At 40.0% G+C, this 19,573-nt stretch overlaps 2 protein-coding genes and 1 long non-coding RNA gene across 3 annotated transcripts; 1 reads left to right on the top strand and 2 right to left on the bottom strand.

The window, feature by feature from the left end:
- Positions 1 to 48: 48 nt before the first annotated feature.
- Positions 49 to 2,660, bottom strand: mrps2 (mitochondrial ribosomal protein S2). The gene is made up of 4 exons (XM_051411739.1): positions 2,577 to 2,660; positions 2,249 to 2,359; positions 2,030 to 2,150; positions 49 to 917 (listed from the first exon to the last, which is right to left on the bottom strand). Exons 1-4 carry the CDS (start codon positions 2,599 to 2,601, stop codon positions 371 to 373), a joined length of 804 nt encoding a protein of 267 aa, XP_051267699.1. The 5' UTR covers positions 2,602 to 2,660; the 3' UTR covers positions 49 to 370.
- A 285-nt stretch (positions 2,661 to 2,945) lies between these two features.
- On the bottom strand, positions 2,946 to 13,714 carry ppp1r26 (protein phosphatase 1, regulatory subunit 26). The gene is made up of 5 exons (XM_051411750.1): positions 13,407 to 13,714; positions 6,108 to 9,444; positions 3,665 to 3,779; positions 3,377 to 3,462; positions 2,946 to 3,287 (listed from the first exon to the last, which is right to left on the bottom strand). Exons 2-5 carry the CDS (start codon positions 9,371 to 9,373, stop codon positions 3,251 to 3,253), a joined length of 3,504 nt encoding a protein of 1,167 aa, XP_051267710.1. The 5' UTR covers positions 9,374 to 9,444; positions 13,407 to 13,714; the 3' UTR covers positions 2,946 to 3,250.
- Positions 12,262 to 16,168, top strand: LOC127370054 (uncharacterized). The gene is made up of 2 exons (XR_007886136.1): positions 12,262 to 13,144; positions 15,352 to 16,168. It is a non-coding gene; the product is annotated as an uncharacterized LOC127370054 (long non-coding RNA).
- Positions 16,169 to 19,573: the final 3,405 nt, after the last annotated feature.

Genomic DNA, 19,573 nt, shown 5'->3' with positions numbered 1-19,573 from the left:
ACATCTACACCAAACTGGATCTAGAGTTGGAAATAGGACACTGCGATATCAGTTGAAGGATGTAGTTATTATTTGGGTGATGTTCTACAACCTTTGAGCACTAATATGTTTACAACAATAACACGATTTTTTATAGAACAATGTTAAATTATAACCAGAAGACCATGTCACAGAAACAAGATTCATGACTGAGTAATGTACACACAAATTGAGTCTTAACAGAAGACAGCACGGTGGCATATTTTGCTCAGTCCAAAACACTAGCATTAGATCTTTTCCAAATGCAGACGGACGATAAAAGGGGAGTAGCAGACGGTCTGGACTTTTCATAAATGCCTTTCTAATGTCTCTTATTTAAGAACATATTATGTCACGATTTTCGTGTGGATGATGAGGACAGGATTTGCAGTATCTCCATCTGTCTCCTTTTCTCCTTGGCACGGTTGATAGCCATCTTGAATAAGCGACAGTACAGCTCCATGGCAGCTGGAGTGTCATCGTTCCCGGGCACAGGGTACGTCACCAGGCTGGGGTTGCAGTTAGAGTCGACCACACCCACAGTGGGTATGTTCATCTTTGCTGCATCTCTGATTGCCAAGTGTTGCTGAAACACATTGTTGAGAGTAGAAAGGAGGACGATGACGTCTGGTAAGCGGACTCCTTTGCCGTACTGGATGGAGGAGTTGGTAAGGAGGCCGCCACGCCAGTACCGTGTGTGGGCGTACTCCCCGCAATCCTTAGCAGTGCTCTCCACCAGGTGGCCAAACTGACGCCGGCGGCTGACAAACAGTATGATGCCACCACGATACGCTACATGGGCGGTGAAGTTCAGGGCTAGCTGAAGGTGCTCCATAGTCTGGTCCAGATCAATTATATCTTGATCCAAACGGCAGCCATAGAGATAAGGCACCATAAGCCTATGAAAAAGAGAATTACAGACAAAAAAATTAAAATGGGAAATTGATGGCACATAGTTCTGAGTAGGATTCTTATTTTATCATTTTATATATGAAGCTGCAGTCACCCATTATCTTCTCTAGCTTTGCACCACTGCACTGAATCTGAAATGAAACAATCTTCCAAGTTTAAAGTGCTGACTCTCTGCTTTAAGGGCATTCACATCCATAGCTGGTGACTACTTACAGCTCTATTTATGCACAGACCCCAGGTTTACGCCAAGCAGCAGGACAAGGGGTCCCGAACAAACACCTACCCATGAGCAGGTGGCATTTGTGAGGCTGAGACGAGTGATTTACTAAAACTTAACAGTTACGAGGGTTTGGTGAACCTGACTTGAAGCAGTTGTATAAAGAAGCCTCAAAAGAAAAACAAAAGTAAGAGGAGGTTCTTTAATAATACAAAAACTAACCCATACAACTTGCATGAAGCCCAATAACCCTAAACATATTAGCCAAAGCAACCATGAGGCCATAGGTTTTAATACTCCTGACAAGATGAAAGGCTAAATGTCACACCCCAAATGTCTGCTGTTGTTTGTGGGATGTACACTTCACACAACTGACTACATCTGCACATGTGGAACCAAATATTAAATATATAATGAATGTAAGCTTTATGTTAACTGTGTATTATCTGGTAGATCTCCACATCCTTTGCAAGAGCTTAAACAATTACTCAACTGACTGATAAGTTAGTGTCAGTGTAAGTTAGCAATAACTAGTTTAATAACTCGTCATTTTTCAATTTTGCTTCTGCTTTTCATGGTTGTTTGGGATAGTAAACTGAATCTCTTTGGGTTTTGGACTGTGGGTCAGACAAAACAGAGACCTAAACATTAATCAGTAATCAAATAAAGTCTATTACTTCATAATGAAATTAACCATATCCCCTCACAACCAACAGAACTGCTTTAACATCTGGCGTTTCCTCTGAATGACAGCATTTATCTTTAGTTGTTCAAACAAGTGGTACATTTACAGCATGTGCGTGACATCAGCCTCTGGCTCAAGACATCTGAGCAACAACACCGACAACAAACAGCTGCTGAGCTGTGGGAATTAATACCAACCTGTGCCTGCAACCTTTTTTGTGACCCAGATGCACTCTGGCGTGGAACAGGTCTTTCAACGAGACGAGCTCTGACAGACGGAAGAAGTCCGGCTTCTGGAGTGGTTTGCTCAGTATTTGTTCTGTATAAAAGGATAAATGATATTGCTCAGAGTCTGGAGAAAAAAAAACAACAAAAACTCTCAAACACAACCTCCGGCTATGTTACAGTGAAGCTCACCATGGTCAGTTTGGGGTGGAGGTGGTTTAATGGACGCTTCAGTAGCATAGTGATGTCCACCACAGGAGTATCCGACTGTAACAGCCCGTGAGGGTCGTAGCCCCAAAAGACCTAAATGCAAAACATCGGTCAAAACATCTCCCAGGCGAGCTACCCAGCTAACGTTAGCTATGAGCTACGAGCTAACGTTAACGGTTTGTCGTCCAGGGTTACAAACATAAAACGACGCCACAACTGTTCTACATAATCTATAGATGTCTGACATAACATTACATTCAAGATATCTCCACCATAACGCCACGCTGTCGGACAGTTAATGTGTTCATACCTTTAGTCAGCGCCCTGGCGGCCATGCTTGCTTGAGTGCCACAGAAGGTCAGCCAACTGCGGCTGCGCGTTTGTAGTTCCTGGAATGCCGTAAAGCTAAGCGGTGTCGTGGATAATACACTACCCATAGATAAAAAAAAAAAAAACTTTTTTTTTCCACAACTTTATTGAAGAACAAATACAACACTACTGATGTTTCCAACCCGCATGTCATTTAGCTACAAAAAGCCATACTAGAACATAAAACAACGGCAATGTTAGGAAATGACTGATAGAAGAATTAATTTGAATCTATCTGATCCAATATGAGTTTTAACAGCAACTAACCCTAACACAAGTAAACTCCTATTATTCAGTAGCAATGTGAAACAAACTAAATAGTACAATGTAGTTAAGAATAGTGGCAGGAGTTCTTGGGGTTAAGGATTTACTTTTTAGTCAGATAAATGTATTGTAGTATATTTTGGAGAATCTTAATATATATTTCAAAAAACAGGGTAAACCAATTTAATACAAATAAGCCACAATACAAAATTGCCACTAGCCTGCAACATCAAACCTGAAAAGCCAACCTTACATAAACAAACACTTAAAGTGCAAAATGATTATTCAACAACCCACATACTGTAATTTCAAGCATCATCTATGTGCATGTTTTTAAATGCAGAAGTTTGATTATGTTATGCTCTGGTCACTGGGGGCTTCCTTTCTCCTGAAAAAGAGGGAAATCATCTGTGATGAGTTGGTTTTCATTTAACTCTGATCACTCACTGTGGAGACCATTTGAGTCCGATCACATACCTGTCGACTGGAATGAACTGAAGCTTTCTTTTGACACGTTGCACGGCCTTGTTCTGCGCAGGACCACTACTGAGCGAACGTACCCCCTGCAAGCATCGTATAATACATATTTCACACTCTCTGGATCTGGAACTTTTTTACAAAAAGCCAAAGTAAAACTATATGCTCAGCTTTCCTTTCCAGGCTAGTGAACTTGGCTAATATGTTACTGAATATCTGGTTTCATCTTATAGGGATACAAATACTGAAGCAAAATTTACTTGCGGTCATGATTCTACATAATTGTACCTTCTTGCATTTTTTAGCCAGGTACCTCCTGTTGAACATCCTGCTTCTCTCCTCTGTTGTAAGAGCTATGCAAGGTCTGAAGGTGATGCCAGGGTCAATGGCACTGGACAAAGACCTGGGCAAGGCAGAGCAGGATACACATCAGACCAATTCCCAGTAATTACTTAATCACCTAATAATTGATCCCAAAGTCCATCTTCAAGCCTGTAAATTAAACCGGTATTTATCGTCCATGAGGCGTTTAACTATGATGCAAATTATTATACATTATTAATGAGAGAGACCCATTGTTCCTCGGATTCCACTCTTTATTACACAGATGCACTTAAAAGACACAGCAAAAGTTTTTTTTCAGAAAGAGTAAAAGAAAAAAGAAACACTTCTTACAAAATATTTACAAAACCTGGCAATGCACAGCATGTTCAGTTACTTTTTTTTGAATAAACAAAAATAAATAGCCTTTTTTCACATATGAAATTCAAGAAAACTTTAACGTGACAAAGAAATGAACACACTAAATATCAAGTATAGCAAGACAGAGAGGAGTAACTATGTGGCTTCTGTGGAATCTGGAACAACACTTGAGTCGTAGAGGTAATAAGTCCAAGACTTTTACAGTGGCTTTCATCGACAGATGAGATTTAAATTCCCATCTATAAATTCAAACCATATAATAAACTAAGGGCACTGTGTCTGAAAAACCAATGGTGCTGGCAAGATGAAGCGTAATATCTCCATGTAGTTGGGAAAACAAACAAAAATGATTTCAGTACCCACTGGTGTTCTAAATTTGGGTTATCCGTTTCAAAAGTGTACCCCGGCATTTTCTTTTCATGTGCAAAAGTTATAAAGGCTCAATCTGTGGGTGAGAAGGTAATTATAACATATTATTTCAATAGAAGCGGCCAGATTTAGAACTTCAGCATCGTGAGGTAATGACATAAAGAGGTGAGCTAGAGTGAGGGAGGAAGTAAAGTGGCATGTTTTGAAGGTGGAGCTTAGAATAGACCCTTTTTCACAGCATCCATTTTGACATGAAATAGTCGGGTAAACACAGGTGTTTATCAGTGATAGTAATTAAGGTTCCATTCCATTTAGGTCGAGCAGAGTCAGGGGGCTGCTACTGTGCATGCTGGCTCACTGGAAAGGCTCCGCTACACTACAATGGAATGGAACCTTCATTAGTATCATTGGTAGATTTTCATGTCAAAATGGCTGCTGTGAAAAAGGTCTCTACAGAGTGATTCTTTTTGGCTACACTTGAGTGGGATGGAACTATATGGGGAGGGAGCAGCCAGGGCGAAACCGCGAACAATTCAGTAAATGGTTGACATGTTTGAATTTGGTCAGGTAAAGTCGTGGTTAACTGTATTATGCTAGATTTGATCTCTTGTTTATTAAAAAATAAGCACTTTTAGGATGGTTTTTGATAAATGTAATCCCATGTTATAGAAGATTTTATTATAATAAAATTGCCATGTTACCCCGCTCTGCATGAGATTGTTGAGGACTGCTATAATGCTTATTTTCATTATTCATGAATCATCCAAGTATTTCCTTGATCAGCTGATTAATCTTTTACTCTATAGGAGGAGTAGAAAATGGCCATCAGAACTTCTCAAAGCCCAAGGTAACGTCTTCAAATGTTGATTTTCTCTAGACTAATCAATAATTTCAGGTCTAATAAACCAGGTCATAAATGTTTTTGCATGCACGGCCTTTATTCTAGTAATCTAGAGTCTAGTAAACGTACCAAGCTGTGTAAAAATGTTTAATTTATTATATTTATTGCACACCTGAGCGTAAATGGATCTAATTATATACGTTTTATCTTTTGACTTTAATTGAGATACCCCTAATGAAGGCTGTGACAGAAACATATTACAATAACCTACAAAATAATGACTTTTTAACTTTTGCACATATGTATGTTTTGATTAGCATTGCTAATTAACATTGTCCCACTGGTACATTTAAAAAGATACAACCAAATTTTAAGCATTTGGACGTAACCATAAACCCTTATTTTGTCATAATGACTGGTTACTTTTCTTGGTCACTTCTTTTTACATAAAACGTGAAAGATATTTAGGACGATGTCATTTTCTGCACTAAAGTATTCTACTCATGCAGTCTGCCTCTTGTACCAATATGTCACTGTATTGCTTTTTAAAGGTTCGATGATATGATTTAACCTCAGAGCACAAAAAAAAAGTTTTCATGATGGTGCCATTGTGTTACATAGCCGTATAAATATACAAACGCATTAAAAAAAATGCCTGTTTTGTTTAATCATATTAACAAACATTCCCTTAGAGCCTATAAATGAATGAGCTTGATCATAACCTACATTATATTTGTTAACAGGGCACAATCAAGAAATGAACTTACATAAAATTGGAATATGATGCTATGGGACATATTGACCAAAGAAAATACTTACAATGTGGAAAAGCCCTGCTTCTTCTCTGGATTTCTCCTGTTGTCTGACTCACAATCTGCCTCATCTATAAATTCTTCCTCTGTTCTTTCTAGATGTACTTCTTTATCATCTATCTTCATGCTCTCGCCTTCTCTTTTTATCTCACTTAGCAAGTCGACTCTCTCCTTTTCCTCGCTCCTTTCCCTGCTTCGCACCTGGACATGGTTGGTCCTATTAGATTCAAGTTCGACAAACACGCTCTTGTCCTTACGCATATGCACCATACTCTCTGTCTCTCCGTCTATAGGGCACTGTGATCTGTGGCCAGGTGGGAGGCTCTGTGTAAAGGACATCCTTGGATGCTGCCTGGCAGTAGATAAAAGGTTTAAAACAGGGGATCTAAATGTGGTATTTACAGTTGTCTCTACAGAGCAGGGGAATGGTGCTCTGCTGGTCCTTGCAGAGGACCAAACAGTGACTGGAGTCTGTGATTTGGGGGTGATGACCCCGCTTTGAAATGGCGGAGCTGCTGATGCAATCTCGCTGGTTTTAGACGAGGTGATATGGAATGGAGTTCGACTCGGAGTCCTAGTGTCAGTAGTGGGGAGTCCAAGGCTCTGGCGCCACTTGATTGACTCCAAGCGGGAATGAGCAAGGTTAGGACTCAAAACTGTCCGAACTCTCTCCACCTGTGGGGTAACATCCTGGATGTTGCCTCTCCCAGTGCCAGGCCTCCTTTGCTCTGTTCTCGCAGCCCCTGCCCCGTCTGCTGGTTCCAAAAGACTGGGGCTGCGGGACTGGACTGAGGACAGGTATGTCTGTGTCCCGATAGAGATGTCTGGCAGAGAACTCTGTGGCGTTGGAAGAGGCTTACTGCTCAGTGGAGATTGTCCAGAGAGAGGGCTGATACTTTTTCTTGGAATTTCAGCCAGCTGATTTTCCTGTTTAATGTCTTCAGCTTGAAGTAGGGTACAAACTGTGTCAGTGCCGTTACTTTTCTCTGCAGTGGAAACTTTGGCCTTTTCAGCCAGAAACCTTCTGATCTCTTGCTCAATGCTATCATCGCTGTCTACTGAACTGCTATCTTCCTTTATCTGAAGAGCAGTCTGAGTATTGTGCAGTGACGGCGTGTTTTGCCCTTGAGTTGCTTTCAATTTCTCTGTTTCACCTTCATGCATATCATGCTCTTCACTCTCATTATTTTGTTTATGTTGTGAAATGCTCATTTTACCCGACCCAGACTTCTCTTTCATGTCATCCTTGCTCTTATATAATTTCTTCAAAGCACTGCGCTTGGAAATTGGATCAGGTTTGGACCTTTTGGTCGGTAAAGCATTTCCCAGCATTGGTTCTTCATCCTTGAGGCACTTCCTAGATTTCCGGTTTAGGTCTCTGTTTTTTTTCTTTGACTTTTTTTTTGTCTTGAGCAGGTCTTTTATTGCAGTGTCTAGGTCCGCATCACTGTCGAGCGAGCTGCTTTTGTCTCCACTTGGCTCTGTCTCGTGTAATCCAGCTATTGGGAGCGCCTGACTTCTCTGGGAAAACGCCAATGGGCTTGATTCTTTTCCATGCTCAGGTAAAGGTTTAGGGGCTGCTTCTTTAACATTGTTATCTGTGCCCGACATGTTGGAAATGCTACAGGTTTCTTCTTTGTGTTTTCTTCTCTGTGTCAAAGACAATCTTGGAGGTTTCTTTTGGCTTGCAACTTGTGTTGCTTTCACTTCCTCTGGTTCATTTACACTAGCAGGCTCTTGAGTCGAAGCAGAGCTGGGTGGCTGTTTGTGCATTTGGGCCTTTTGCTCAAGAAATTTCCTGATCTCTAGCTCTATCCCATCTTCACTATCAATGGAGCTGCCATCACTTTCTTCATCTGGGCAGATGTCAGGAAACGAAGATTGCAAGGAAGATTCAGTGGGGGCACAACTGCTAAGGCCAACACTATCATGGAAGACCCCAGGCATAACAGTTTTTGAAATGTCCAGTATTGCCTCTGCACACATGAGCTCTGCGGTTGTATTAACCTTTGGAGGGGCAGGGGCAGAGGTAGGGGTAAGGGTAGGTTGCTCCTTAAAACTCTCTACTTTAAACAAAAGCAACCCATTTCCCTTTCCCTTCGAGCTCTCGGGAAGGGTATTCTTAGGTATGAAAACAGATGAAGGAGGAGGTTGAAAAGACTTCACTTCTTTCTCTGTTCGGGTCTTTTTCTTTCTAAGTTTGTGTTTCTTCATGTTTTCCTTGCTTGTACTTCCAACAGCATGTATTAATGGCTTACAAAAGGGTTTTTGCTTGTGCAAGAATGGTTTCAGGACACTCTTCTCCTTAAGTTGTTCAAGCTGGTAGCTGCGAATAGCTTCTTCAATCCCATCATCGCTAGTGGAGTCAGACTCCTCTTTGCATGCATGTGGGATGAAAGCCTCACTTTTGTTCTCCTGCTCCTTTTTCTCTAACTGGTATCTTTGAATAGCCTCCTCGATGCCATCATCACTACTGGAATCATTTGAGTCTTGCTCCACCTTAACAGTGACGGGACACTTTACTTTGTTGAAGAGGCTGATTGTTTTAGAGGGGCTCTTTGTCTGCTCTTTGGGCAAGAATAAATTCTTTGTTGTTGTACCTTTATCCAATTTCTTAACTGTGTTGTCATTTAGCAACACCTTGTTTTTGATATACTTTTTTATAGGTACAACAGCTGCTGCTGTGGGAGTCTCAGCTTTGACACTTTTTGGAAACTGGTTACTGGCAATCAGAAATGTATTGCTGTCAGAGTTCTGTTTGGAGACCTCAGAAATAGGTGGGGTCTTCCTGGGAATTTTGGATGAAGGGAGAAAGGTGAAGCACGGTTCCGCCTTGCGTTTGTGATCATCCTTTTCCTTCAGGTATTCAAGTATTGCCTCCTCAATTCCTCTGTCCACTGAATCATCACTGTCAGAGTCACTGCTCTTGTGGTTGATTGGGGAGGAAACATCTGCCTGTTGGTTTTCAGTGGGACCTTTAGTTTTAGACTTTGCTCCCACATAAGAACCCACTGCAACCTTGCAGACTTGGGGATGACCTTCCTGTCCTGACAGCACATTTCCCTCCATCTCGTCGCCCATCTCGAGTGAGGACTGGGTGCTCCTAAGACTCTCAATGATCATCTGGACCTTGTCTGAGATAGGTGTGCCTCTGGTGGACAACTCTGTGTCAGAGTCATTGAAGCAGATTGGAAGGCTATAGCCTCCAGGTGGGCCACATGTTCTCCATTCTGTTTGCGTCGCTGCGACAGGAGGTACATTCATCAAGTACATTCTAGTGAAGTGAGGTGAGGTCCTCGACCATTGGAGTGCAGCTGCCTCCGATCACAATCACATTGTTCAATCTGAGAAAAAAACAGAAATGGAGAAACAGACAGACAAGTCAGACAACACTGATAACTAAAGCCTCTATGTACAGATGTATATGTTTATGGGATTCATCTATCAAAGCATCCTGATGACATGCATTATTATACATTCAGTTTCCACATGTCTAATCCTTTTGTAAGAGCTGTGAACGAAGTCCATTATGTCATTGAAATATTGCAAGCGGATCTGTCCAAAACAATTTGTCTAAACATGTCCAAGTGTACAGACCTGTTGAACTGATAATTGAGTTCAGGGAGATTTGATGGATATTTCAAGGGAGTTTCCGGTTGCAGCTACCAAAACACATTTAGACAACATAAATGCTGCAATTAAAAATGACTTACGTAATTGATTATTTTTTACAATGACTGATTAATTGTTTGTACTGTAAAATGTCAGAAATTTTCCATTACAGTTCCCTAGAACACAAGATGATGTCTTCAAATTATAGCCCAATCAATAAAGGATTTTTGAGAGTTTGGTAAAAACCTGATAATACATGATTTAAAAAAAAAAAAATTTTAATTTTTTTTACCTGACCCTGTTGTTGAACTCTTACCCTGACAAAAAGGAAAACATGATGCTTTGTAATAAATAACAATATATCAAATATACATCCATACTAGCAGACTGAACATTTTGTCAGTTGCCTTTGATTTATTTTAACCACTGGAATCAAAAAGACTATATTACTTGTCAATGCACATCAAATTATTATGGTAAACTTCCACTAAATCTATGACTATCTGCTCTCCTTCACTTACCCTACAGTCTATCAGCTCAATGCTGACAAAAGTCTCCAGTCAGAATACATATCCTTGCAAACATCCTGAATATGCTACGGAAAAGATATTGTCAGTGCTCTGCTACCATCGTGTGGAGGAACTCCATGTGACCTCTCTGCAGTACTTACTGTGGGCTGTATGTTATCATGTAAAATTAAAGAATTTCTTTGAGCCTTAGGGGTGCAGGAGTTATTGCTTATTTATGGGCGAAATTTGTGAATTTCTGGGAGAATTCAGATGACTATGTTCACAGAATGTCCAATGCCTGCAGCTTCTGTAAGTCTCCTAGCCCTGTTTTGGTCATATTTTCCAAAATATCCCATATAATTCATATGTTAATCATTGTAAGTCAAGTGCATTAAAGATGTACTCCAAAACTGCACAAGACAACACTTCTGGGAAGTGAAAGGATGTAGTTAATTGGAAGGCTTTTACTGTGAAACCACAGAAGGAAGTATTCAGGTCCATTGGGTCACACTGAGGGGAAGAATGGACTCCAAATAGCTCTGATAAATTATGACAAATAACCTTAGGTCTTTCAGCTAGAGCCAAACCTTAGGAGCATGCCAAAAGGTACTCTTGCAATCACAATTGAAGTGTAGCAGCACAATATTATAAACTTCACTCACATTAACTCAGATCAGGAAAAAACAACTTTCTCAGTACCACTCAGTCTGCACGCCAAACTGTCATTATTCATTGCTGTGTTTTGTAGTCAGCATACTGTGATCCAATCAGTCAAGCCCATCCCCCCCCCCCCCCTGTCCCAAGTGGGTTCCTTTGAAAGCCATAATATGGTTCACACACTGATTATAATATTCCAAAAGTTGATTTTGACAACGCAAGGGAAATCTTTTCAACCTCCTCCTTCATCTGTTTTCAAACAAGACAAGGCTTTAGATTAGGTAAAAGGGCAAGAGCCGCCTTACTATTTATGGTGCACATTACAGAACAAATTTGCCATTAATCAAATTACAGCAAAGTAATTGCCACACCGTGAACATTGGACTTTCAGGGCCCCCAAGGGCCTGGGGCCCTTTGGCAGTTGTCCAGTTTATCCAGTTGGTAATCCAGCCTTGGGGCTTCCCTGAATAAATCTATTTTATTCCAGCATAAATACTAAAAAAATAAAACAATATTCCACTCTATCCTGACATGTGATGACTTTGCATACTCTAAGGCCTGTTGTTGTCTTCTTTAATGAGCTGATTATGGCAATGGCTGAAACAGGTTTTAAAAAAATACTGCAATCTGCAATCATATGCATGGGCCATGCAAGGTATCATGGGAAACATTTAGGATTAATTTTGAATCACTTAATTTAGATTCCATACTATCGCAGTTTAAGAATAGGAACTGAAGTTACAGGATGCTGTGGCTAGTCCATCCATCTATTACACAGCAGCCTGAGTGTCAGTGGCATGCTGGCAGCTGTGCTTTAATACGAATGTGCCCTCTAATTATGGTATCAATTACCTCAAATTAATGGTGTTAAATTATCATGTTCAACCAATTGGTCCTTGTCGCCGTAAACACTCTTTGTGCCATTAAGTTTTAATGCAGCACTGGATGTCGTTCAAGTTCTCCCTGATGGCCAGCTTTGACGGTGCACACATCCCACTTTGTAATGCAATATCGAAGGCTGGGCTGCTGGAGTTCAGTTACTCTTGGAAAAAGTATTACGATTTTTTATGCTTTTATGCAAGTAGAGATGCAATATATAGTAGTAAGAAAGTAAGTCCTGTATTTTTTACTAAAGTAAAAGTACATATGTATTATCAGTAAAATGTACTGAAATTATCAATACTAAAAGTACACCTTATACTTGTCATATCATTATATATTATATTATTGGATTATTATTACTGGTACATCAATAAGTTGAATATGGTGAGGGTGGAGCTAATTTTATATGCAATGCACCATATTTTATATCATAGCTTTTTTTTTTATATATTTAAACTGGAAATACTTTAAGTACAATTAACTTGAACTGTACTTCTGGTACTAAATGTAATACTTTCCACCACTGGGGTTAATACATCTGGGTTTGGAACCGATAGGTGGCTTGGTTTTAAGGTTTGCCTTTTAAAAAACACAGAGTTCTCTTGTTTCTGATATCAGATTACAGCTTGTTTGTGTTGTTACAATATGCAAACACAATTCTTGCACGAGTAGCTCATGTTAATGCTATTCCTGGTCTCAGACTCCGTAGATACTGGATGGCAATCAGGCATCTGAACCCTGGCATGCACTACTACCAGGCTGTCCTGTGAGTAACCTAATGTCCAGAGCTGAACTCTGTCCGCTTGTTTCCAGACATGAACCCAGCTGAGGAGTCGCTATGCAGGAGCAAATCCTCCAGCTCAGTGTGCAGCCTGCAGGGGGAATGAGCAACCCGACTACAGCCTGACACCAACAGACAATATGCCAAACTCTTAACCAATTCTGCTCAGTGGTTATAACCCGCTGAACCCGATATCAAAGTGCAAATAAACAACAGGAAATCGCGATAGGTCACCAAATACGCCCCGCTGAAAAAAATCCCGTGAAGCGCATAAACCGAGCTAAAAACGTAGCATAACGTAGTCGTATGCCAACTTAGTTTGACATATCATGTGTACAAAGAAAGTTTCACCAGTCATGCCAACATTAGGGAGTAGCATTTTCTGTGTTACATAACCAAAATGTGTTGTTGCCTGTATTTTCCCTCCCATACGCTTTCCTGGTTGCAACGGAGCAACCCCGACTGTCCCCGTAAGCCTCTAGCGGCAAGGACTGCACCGATGCCCGGCGTGCAGCGTTAGGAGACTCCGCAGAGCAACCATGTTTCTTGGTACCGGCCACGGTTGTCAAAAGCCACGGTAATCGGTCAGTAACGCCGCTAAACGTAAGTAATACCCGGTAAAGCTTCTATGTAAAACAATATGGTCGCATTTTTTGGAAGATGGACGGGATGGGGTGAAACATTGGAGGGATAACCGGGGCTGGTAGGCGACTTGAAAGACACAGGCGGGCCTCCCGGCTGCTGCAGCCCCGGCATTTTCTCCGGCAAAGAAAGCCTTTGTATTGAGCCACAGCTTACCCTCCTAGCCTCGGCTATTTTCACACAACTACAACCCACAAGACACCAGTACACAAGTTTAACTCACCTGGATATGTTACAAAACGACCGCTACACGAGTATGTTCATTGCTGCGTTGATTTAAGATGGTAAGAAAAGCCGTCGTGGAGATATTTCGGTGTCCGTGACCAGCTCACACACGCACCGCCTGAAGCTCTCGCCGTCGAGTCCCCCTCCGCTGCGACTGCCGGGGCCGGCCGGACAAGCTTCCTTAAACCCAGAGTCCAGCCAAGCATGGAGCCTTTCAAATATGGCATCAGCAAATTTCCCACCGGAAAATATCAACGCTTACATTTTTAAATGACTATATTTTACACGAATACATTGCAAAACACAGTGATATGTCTAATTTAGCTCTGTTAATGCTGCTTTAATAAATGAAAATACGCGTTTCCGGGAACAATTTAGTGTACAATAACCATAAAAAAAGGCTTCTTTTTTTTTTTTAAAGAGGAGAGTGTGATTGTCCCACGCCTTCTTAAGAGAAAGTTTTATCTTCCACATGGCAGAGATGTTCGATTAATTAGACAACTCCCACTATGCTTAACACTGATATCAGCTGTAGTGTTTTTCATTGGAATAAAATCCTGCACATAATTGTGCTGCCATGCAAATTAATTGTATTTAATTCAGGTTGGACTTGATATCTGCTTTATAGTTTAAAGTTTTTCCATAATGTATGTGTATATGTATTATACTTGTAAAACAGGTCAGATATACTTGAGGGTTATACAGCCAAACAACTAATTAACACCTTTGTAGAGACTATCCACTTTCTTTTAGTGTGTTTTTAATTGGATTCCAGACAACTAAGTCATTAAAATACCATTCAAGATACATTAAATTCAGTTAGCCTTCACCCCCTATGACTTAATATAAATGGATATTGGTACTTCATGCCATGTTTACTAAATAAGATTGAAGTCACATACTTTCACTCCAGTAAATAGGCCTACGTATAATTAAAAATCATAATTTAAAAGTTTTGTTTGTTATGGTAGCTATTCACAGCTTTCACTTTATAGAATCTTCCAGAAAGTCTCTCATAGGATGCATGGCTGTCACAGTAAGTCAGTACAACTCTTTTAGTAAGGTTGGGCTACATGGGGGTCAGGCACATTATTGCAAAGAGGTATTTTTGGTACTGTAATTGTGTACCGTAGGAAATGTCCACACATGGGTAAAATGTACTAAATGGTGATGCATTAGCGACCCTGCCAGCACTCAGCCTCAACAAGGCCAGCATGTGAAAAACAGCAGATTCAAAACAAATTTACCTATACATGGATTTAAAACTGTGTTAAAAGCCAAAATGTTTGTGAGGGATAATAGACGCATTCACAGCAGAAGTTCTTCACGGGGTTGAATTATCTGCTAGACATTCAAAAAGTCACTAGTACAGTTTTGTACTTTACAAAATGGCTTCTGACCTAAGAGTTAACACCTCCAGTCATTTGAGATTAGCTGTTCACTCTGCATCATACGTAAAGTGAATCCAAATAGTTTCCCATAAAAGATTCCCAAACTATCAGACAAAGTTTAGGATTCCTAGTTTTACTTGAGGCACCAGCAGAGTGGAATTGACTCATTTATTGCATTTAACACAGGGGCGGATCTAGAGAAATATTCATGGAGTGGCCTGAGAGTGGTAAGGGGTGGCAGAAATATATGCTGATTTAATCACAAACAATCGCATATATCAATATTTGCTTGGGAAAAGCCCAAATGAAGATATTTGAACTAAAAAACATTACAATATTGTGGCACATCATAGAAATCAATAAATTGTTTTATTTTTATTTTACATGTTATATTTTTAATTAATCTAAATTATATTTGACAGCATTTGCCACCAAACTGGGGTGGCAGCTGGGATGGCCAGGCATCTTTTAGGGGTGGCTGCTGCCAACCAATGCCACTCCTCTACATCCGCCTCTGTCCTCTTAACTCTCTTTTCTTTCTCATTAATCCAGGATGCAGTTAATGGATGCTTATCCTGTGCATGGTTGAGTCTACTACAATTTAAAGGCTGCATTGTGAGCAGTAGGCTTGTAACGCCAAACTGGACCAGCACATCTAACCAGTAGACTCTGGTCATGGCCCTGTTTATTGGGGAAATACTTTGTCAGAGGCTTTGGATATAAATGATCAGCCAAATATGTCTGGATGGCCATCTTTGTAGCTCCAAAAAGCACACAGATATTATAGCTTTTTAATCATTGTGAGCCAATAATTGATTATTTTAGATTCGAAGTTGCCTTGTCCTCTTGAAACATGTTACATTGGGATATATATGGGAATACAATCTGGGATACATTTCTCAAAAAGTCTGTGTATTGTGTATGTACATATTGTATAGCATGTAACCTTGAATAAAGCAAAAAAGGGAACAAAAATGTCATTATGACTCCTATAAGTTGCCTCTATTAAGTATTCCTAACATTTCTATTAGATTTGGAGGGATACGGAGCAAATCTGTAAGCTCTGCCTTCACTTTATACTATTATGATGTATCTGTGAAATAGGATTGTTGTTGTCATGCTGTACTATCACCGTGCCTCTGATCCTTGTTCTATTGTTTGTCACAGTTTGGTGGGTTTCTTTCAAGGGTTGTTCTTCTGATCCCAAAAAGAAACACAGCTCCTCGAGAGGCAATTAATCCATCAACGTGTCTGGACATTTGTCTTCTGTCAGTAAACATTCTGTTCTGTTTAGCCTTGAGTTTTCTGCTGTTCAGTCAGTGGAGTATAGTTATTATTTTGATTTAAATAAAGAACCAGCTTAAACCAGTATTTCTTTTATTATTCCAGAGCCCAAGGCTGTCTTATCTTGTTTTGTCAATTCAAACCAAAATCTAAGTGTAAGTTTTACAGTGGATTGTGACAATGAAAAGCAGTGACTCTTTTCATTTGAGAACATGAAACCAGAGAATGTTTGGCTTTTTTTTTTTTTTTTTTTACAACAAATTTTGCTTGACTTTCAGCTCTACAGGGTTTCTTTCATCTGTCCCTCTGAAACATTATGGTAGCCTGCCCATATTCTGAGAACATCTCTGCTTGGTGTACTTTCCGATTGAATTTTCAGAATTCATCAGCTCTTATAAGGTTTTAATAGCTGGCTATGTCTAATATACTAGCTGGGGGTTAATTCATGTAGCTCAATTCATGTAATCATTGGTAGCACTCAATACAAAGTAAACATCAGTAACTGCAGATAAAACAAGCTGCAAGAATATACCCGTAGCTTTGTAGCCCATGGCTAATGTACTGTTGATGAAGACATGAGTTGCTAAAGCAGTAGATGGGGTCAGTTAAATCCACCAAAATGAGCTAGTAAAAGTAACACAGTGTGGCTGTGCAATGGTCCACACAATGAGAAAACAGATTCTCAGGCCTGGAACTGCATGTCTCACTTCCCCTTTGTCTTTTTATATCACTGTACTTTCACTATACTACCAGGATGCAATTCAGCTTTTTACAATGCATCATCTTCATTTCCTCCACACATTCCTCCTCATCCTTATCTTGTATCCTGACTTGTGACTAGGCCCCTGTGTATAATGAAAATATCTAGATCAAAGATATAGATCAATTTCCCCAAAGATAAGGGGTGGTTTGATGGTTCAAAATGAGATTGTTGCTGTGGCATTTAAAGTTTTTAATCAACAAAAACAACTGTAGATCACTGGCAGGTCAATAATTGAATATATGTGATTCTGTGGTTATGATGTTGTGGGTGATATTAATCAAAAAACAGCCATATACAGTTTATTTTTCAGTGAGCACAGAAAACAGACCAGACACATCAGTTTTATCAGTATTGTCAAGTTGCACTTCCTGTGTAAACATTCCTTATAATTACCATAAGGACAAGATGACAGATGTGGGCTATGCTACACTGCCGATGTGTTGCTCTGTGCCATTAATCATGGATCACACCTCATTTAGATTATGGTATTCAACCTAAAGTACTACAGAGTAAGTATGTAAAATGACTTTAATGTCTACTGAATTTTAGATTATATTCCCAATTGTGTGAATAGCAGTCAATAGACATTTAGTCGTTTTTTAAACTCCCTAACATCTCAACCTCTCCCACAATCAGCCAGTTGGAATGGACACTAAAATCACAGCAGGGATCACTAAAAAAAGAGGCATGTGAAATGAAATGTGCAATCTGTGGTTAATGGTCCACATCCTTCTCCTTAACATTTGCTGCCATTAGAGATCAATTGATGGGACATCTCACTGGAAGATTAACATTTTCATGTTAGTCAGGTTTCAAGAAGTAATCCGAGCGTGACTCCCCTATAAAGTGAATATTCTTCTCTGTAGGAAATATAACTATCTGAGGCTTTTAAGCCATGTCAATATTTTGCTCACACTGTGTTTTGATTAGGCAGTCATCATCAGTCTGTCTCCTCTTTTGAGGCCATTAGAAAGTATTGTAGCACAATGAGCCAATATACTGTAACTACACTATCTTGTTCAGACTCCGCTGTTCTGAGAGAAAAGAAGGGTCATTTTCCTGACCACATTAAAGATGCAGCTCCTTTTACACCAATATTCACTGCAAGAAAGGAAGTGATTTGAGTTGCACCAGTGATAATGTGACTGAACCAAATGGCCCAATTTTCATGGCGGCACAGTGGCACAATGAGCACTGCAACATATTGTTATGTTCTTGACCTTGAGACACACTTTGGTCATTTGAGGTTTTCATTTGTATGCAAATGAGGAAGTGGTGGGCTAGCTCTTGTTACTTGGTGATAACTGAGGCTGACAATGCCCCGAGAATAGATGTCACATGATAGAAGTCATTTGATAATAAGACAAAAGGAATGATGGAAATACAAGCAGTCTCTCTGTCTGTCTCTATCTATCTGTGTCACTCCTTTCCCAAAAAAAATGCTGTCTGCTGTGGAAGCTCGGCCGTGCAGGCAGGAAAAAAAGGACCCAAGTGAAAAAGAGGTTCAGCACCACGGACAGCAACCCTGCTCACTCCATTCCTGGGAGGGGAAAAGTATGGAAACTTTTTTCACCAAAACACATCAAATGTATCCTGAAGGCCTTACAAACATGTTGAATGGATTTCCTCAACCTCATAAAATATTTGCAAATCCTCACATTTCCTTTACATTGGCTTGCAGCCTTTTCTTCTCCTGTATCAAAGCACTGCAGAGCGAGAGATTATAGTTGTTAAATAATGTCAACACCTCTTCTCATGGTGTGCATGTGCATGCCTGCACACATGCTAGAATAAAAACGTTCCATCGGAAGTGAAATGTTCCACAGGATGCTTTTAATTTCTCCCTGTCCTGCTCTGGAAGATATAGAGGTAACAGTACTGTTGGTAGTCACTAAAATATTGCTTCGGAATATATAAACAAGGCTATCTAGTAATTTGACAGGAAAATGGTGAGGGAAAGCGATCAAACAGATTGCCTGAGGCAGCTTGAACTTGACAGTGCTGATATCTTGTGCTGACTTGGATTTCTCTTTCTGGGTCTTGATATTTAGCCTACCTTTTTTATATGCTGATAGATGCTTTTTGTAGTGATTAGAGAACAAAGGATGACCCTCAACAGATGAACAGACTGAACAACCATGCAAAATTGCCACATCTATAAGGCAGGCCGACAACAGATTCTAAATGTGTGCTATTAAAGAAGGGTCAGTCATCCATTTATCCAATTAAGTGCTGACAATCTTTTCCCTTAATCCCTTTTCAAAATGTCAGTGCTAATTCAGTTTCTTTTTTTTTTAAATCTAGAACTGGTTTTCCTGGACAGGCCAAGCATTAAAACCAATGTTAACATTAATCTAGAATAGTTTAAACTGCTTTAATAAGTGACTGACAATATTTGGATTAGTTAGTTCTTTTGAGGGGATTCTCTGCAAATATTGTAAACTACATCAATTTCTACCACCTCTCTGGTTGTCATTTAACTACCCTTAAAGATGCAGTTGAATGACAACTTGTACAATGCTGTATTATATACATATTAAACAGCAAGAGAACATTTTGCCCTCAAAGGTGATGTATTAGAAGCAGGAAAAATGGGCAAGCGTACGGATTTGAGCGACTTTGACAAGGGCCAAATTGTGACCAAACTGCAGCTTTTGTTGGGTGTTCCCCGTCTGCAGTGGCCAGCACCTATCAAAAGTGGTTCAAGGAAGGAAAAGTGGTGAACTG

The sequence above is a fragment of the Dicentrarchus labrax genome, unplaced genomic scaffold (genome assembly GCF_905237075.1).
Source record: "Dicentrarchus labrax unplaced genomic scaffold, dlabrax2021, whole genome shotgun sequence".
Taxonomy (NCBI): Eukaryota; Metazoa; Chordata; class Actinopteri; family Moronidae; genus Dicentrarchus; species Dicentrarchus labrax.
This window is presented reverse-complemented; position numbering and strand designations above follow the sequence as displayed.

Bases quoted from the DNA above. Each gene is read 5' to 3' on its own strand.
- mrps2 (XM_051411739.1), bottom strand. From the start codon at position 2,601: ATGGCCGCCAGGGCGCTGACTAAAG. The intron at 2,360-2,576 runs GTATGAACACAT...TTTTGCATTTAG, and splicing joins CGCCAGGGCGCTGACTAAAG to GTCTTTTGGGGCTACGACCC. The intron at 918-2,029 runs GTTGGTATTAAT...TCTTTTTCATAG, and splicing joins AAAAAAGGTTGCAGGCACAG to GCTTATGGTGCCTTATCTCT.
- ppp1r26 (XM_051411750.1), bottom strand. From the start codon at position 9,373: ATGTACTTGATGAATGTACCTCCTGTCGCAGCGACGCAAACAGAATGG. The intron at 3,463-3,664 runs GTACAATTATGT...CGATGCTTGCAG, and splicing joins TGGCTAAAAAATGCAAGAAG to GGGGTACGTTCGCTCAGTAG. The intron at 3,288-3,376 runs GTATGTGATCGG...CCTCTTTTTCAG, and splicing joins CAGTTCATTCCAGTCGACAG to GAGAAAGGAAGCCCCCAGTG.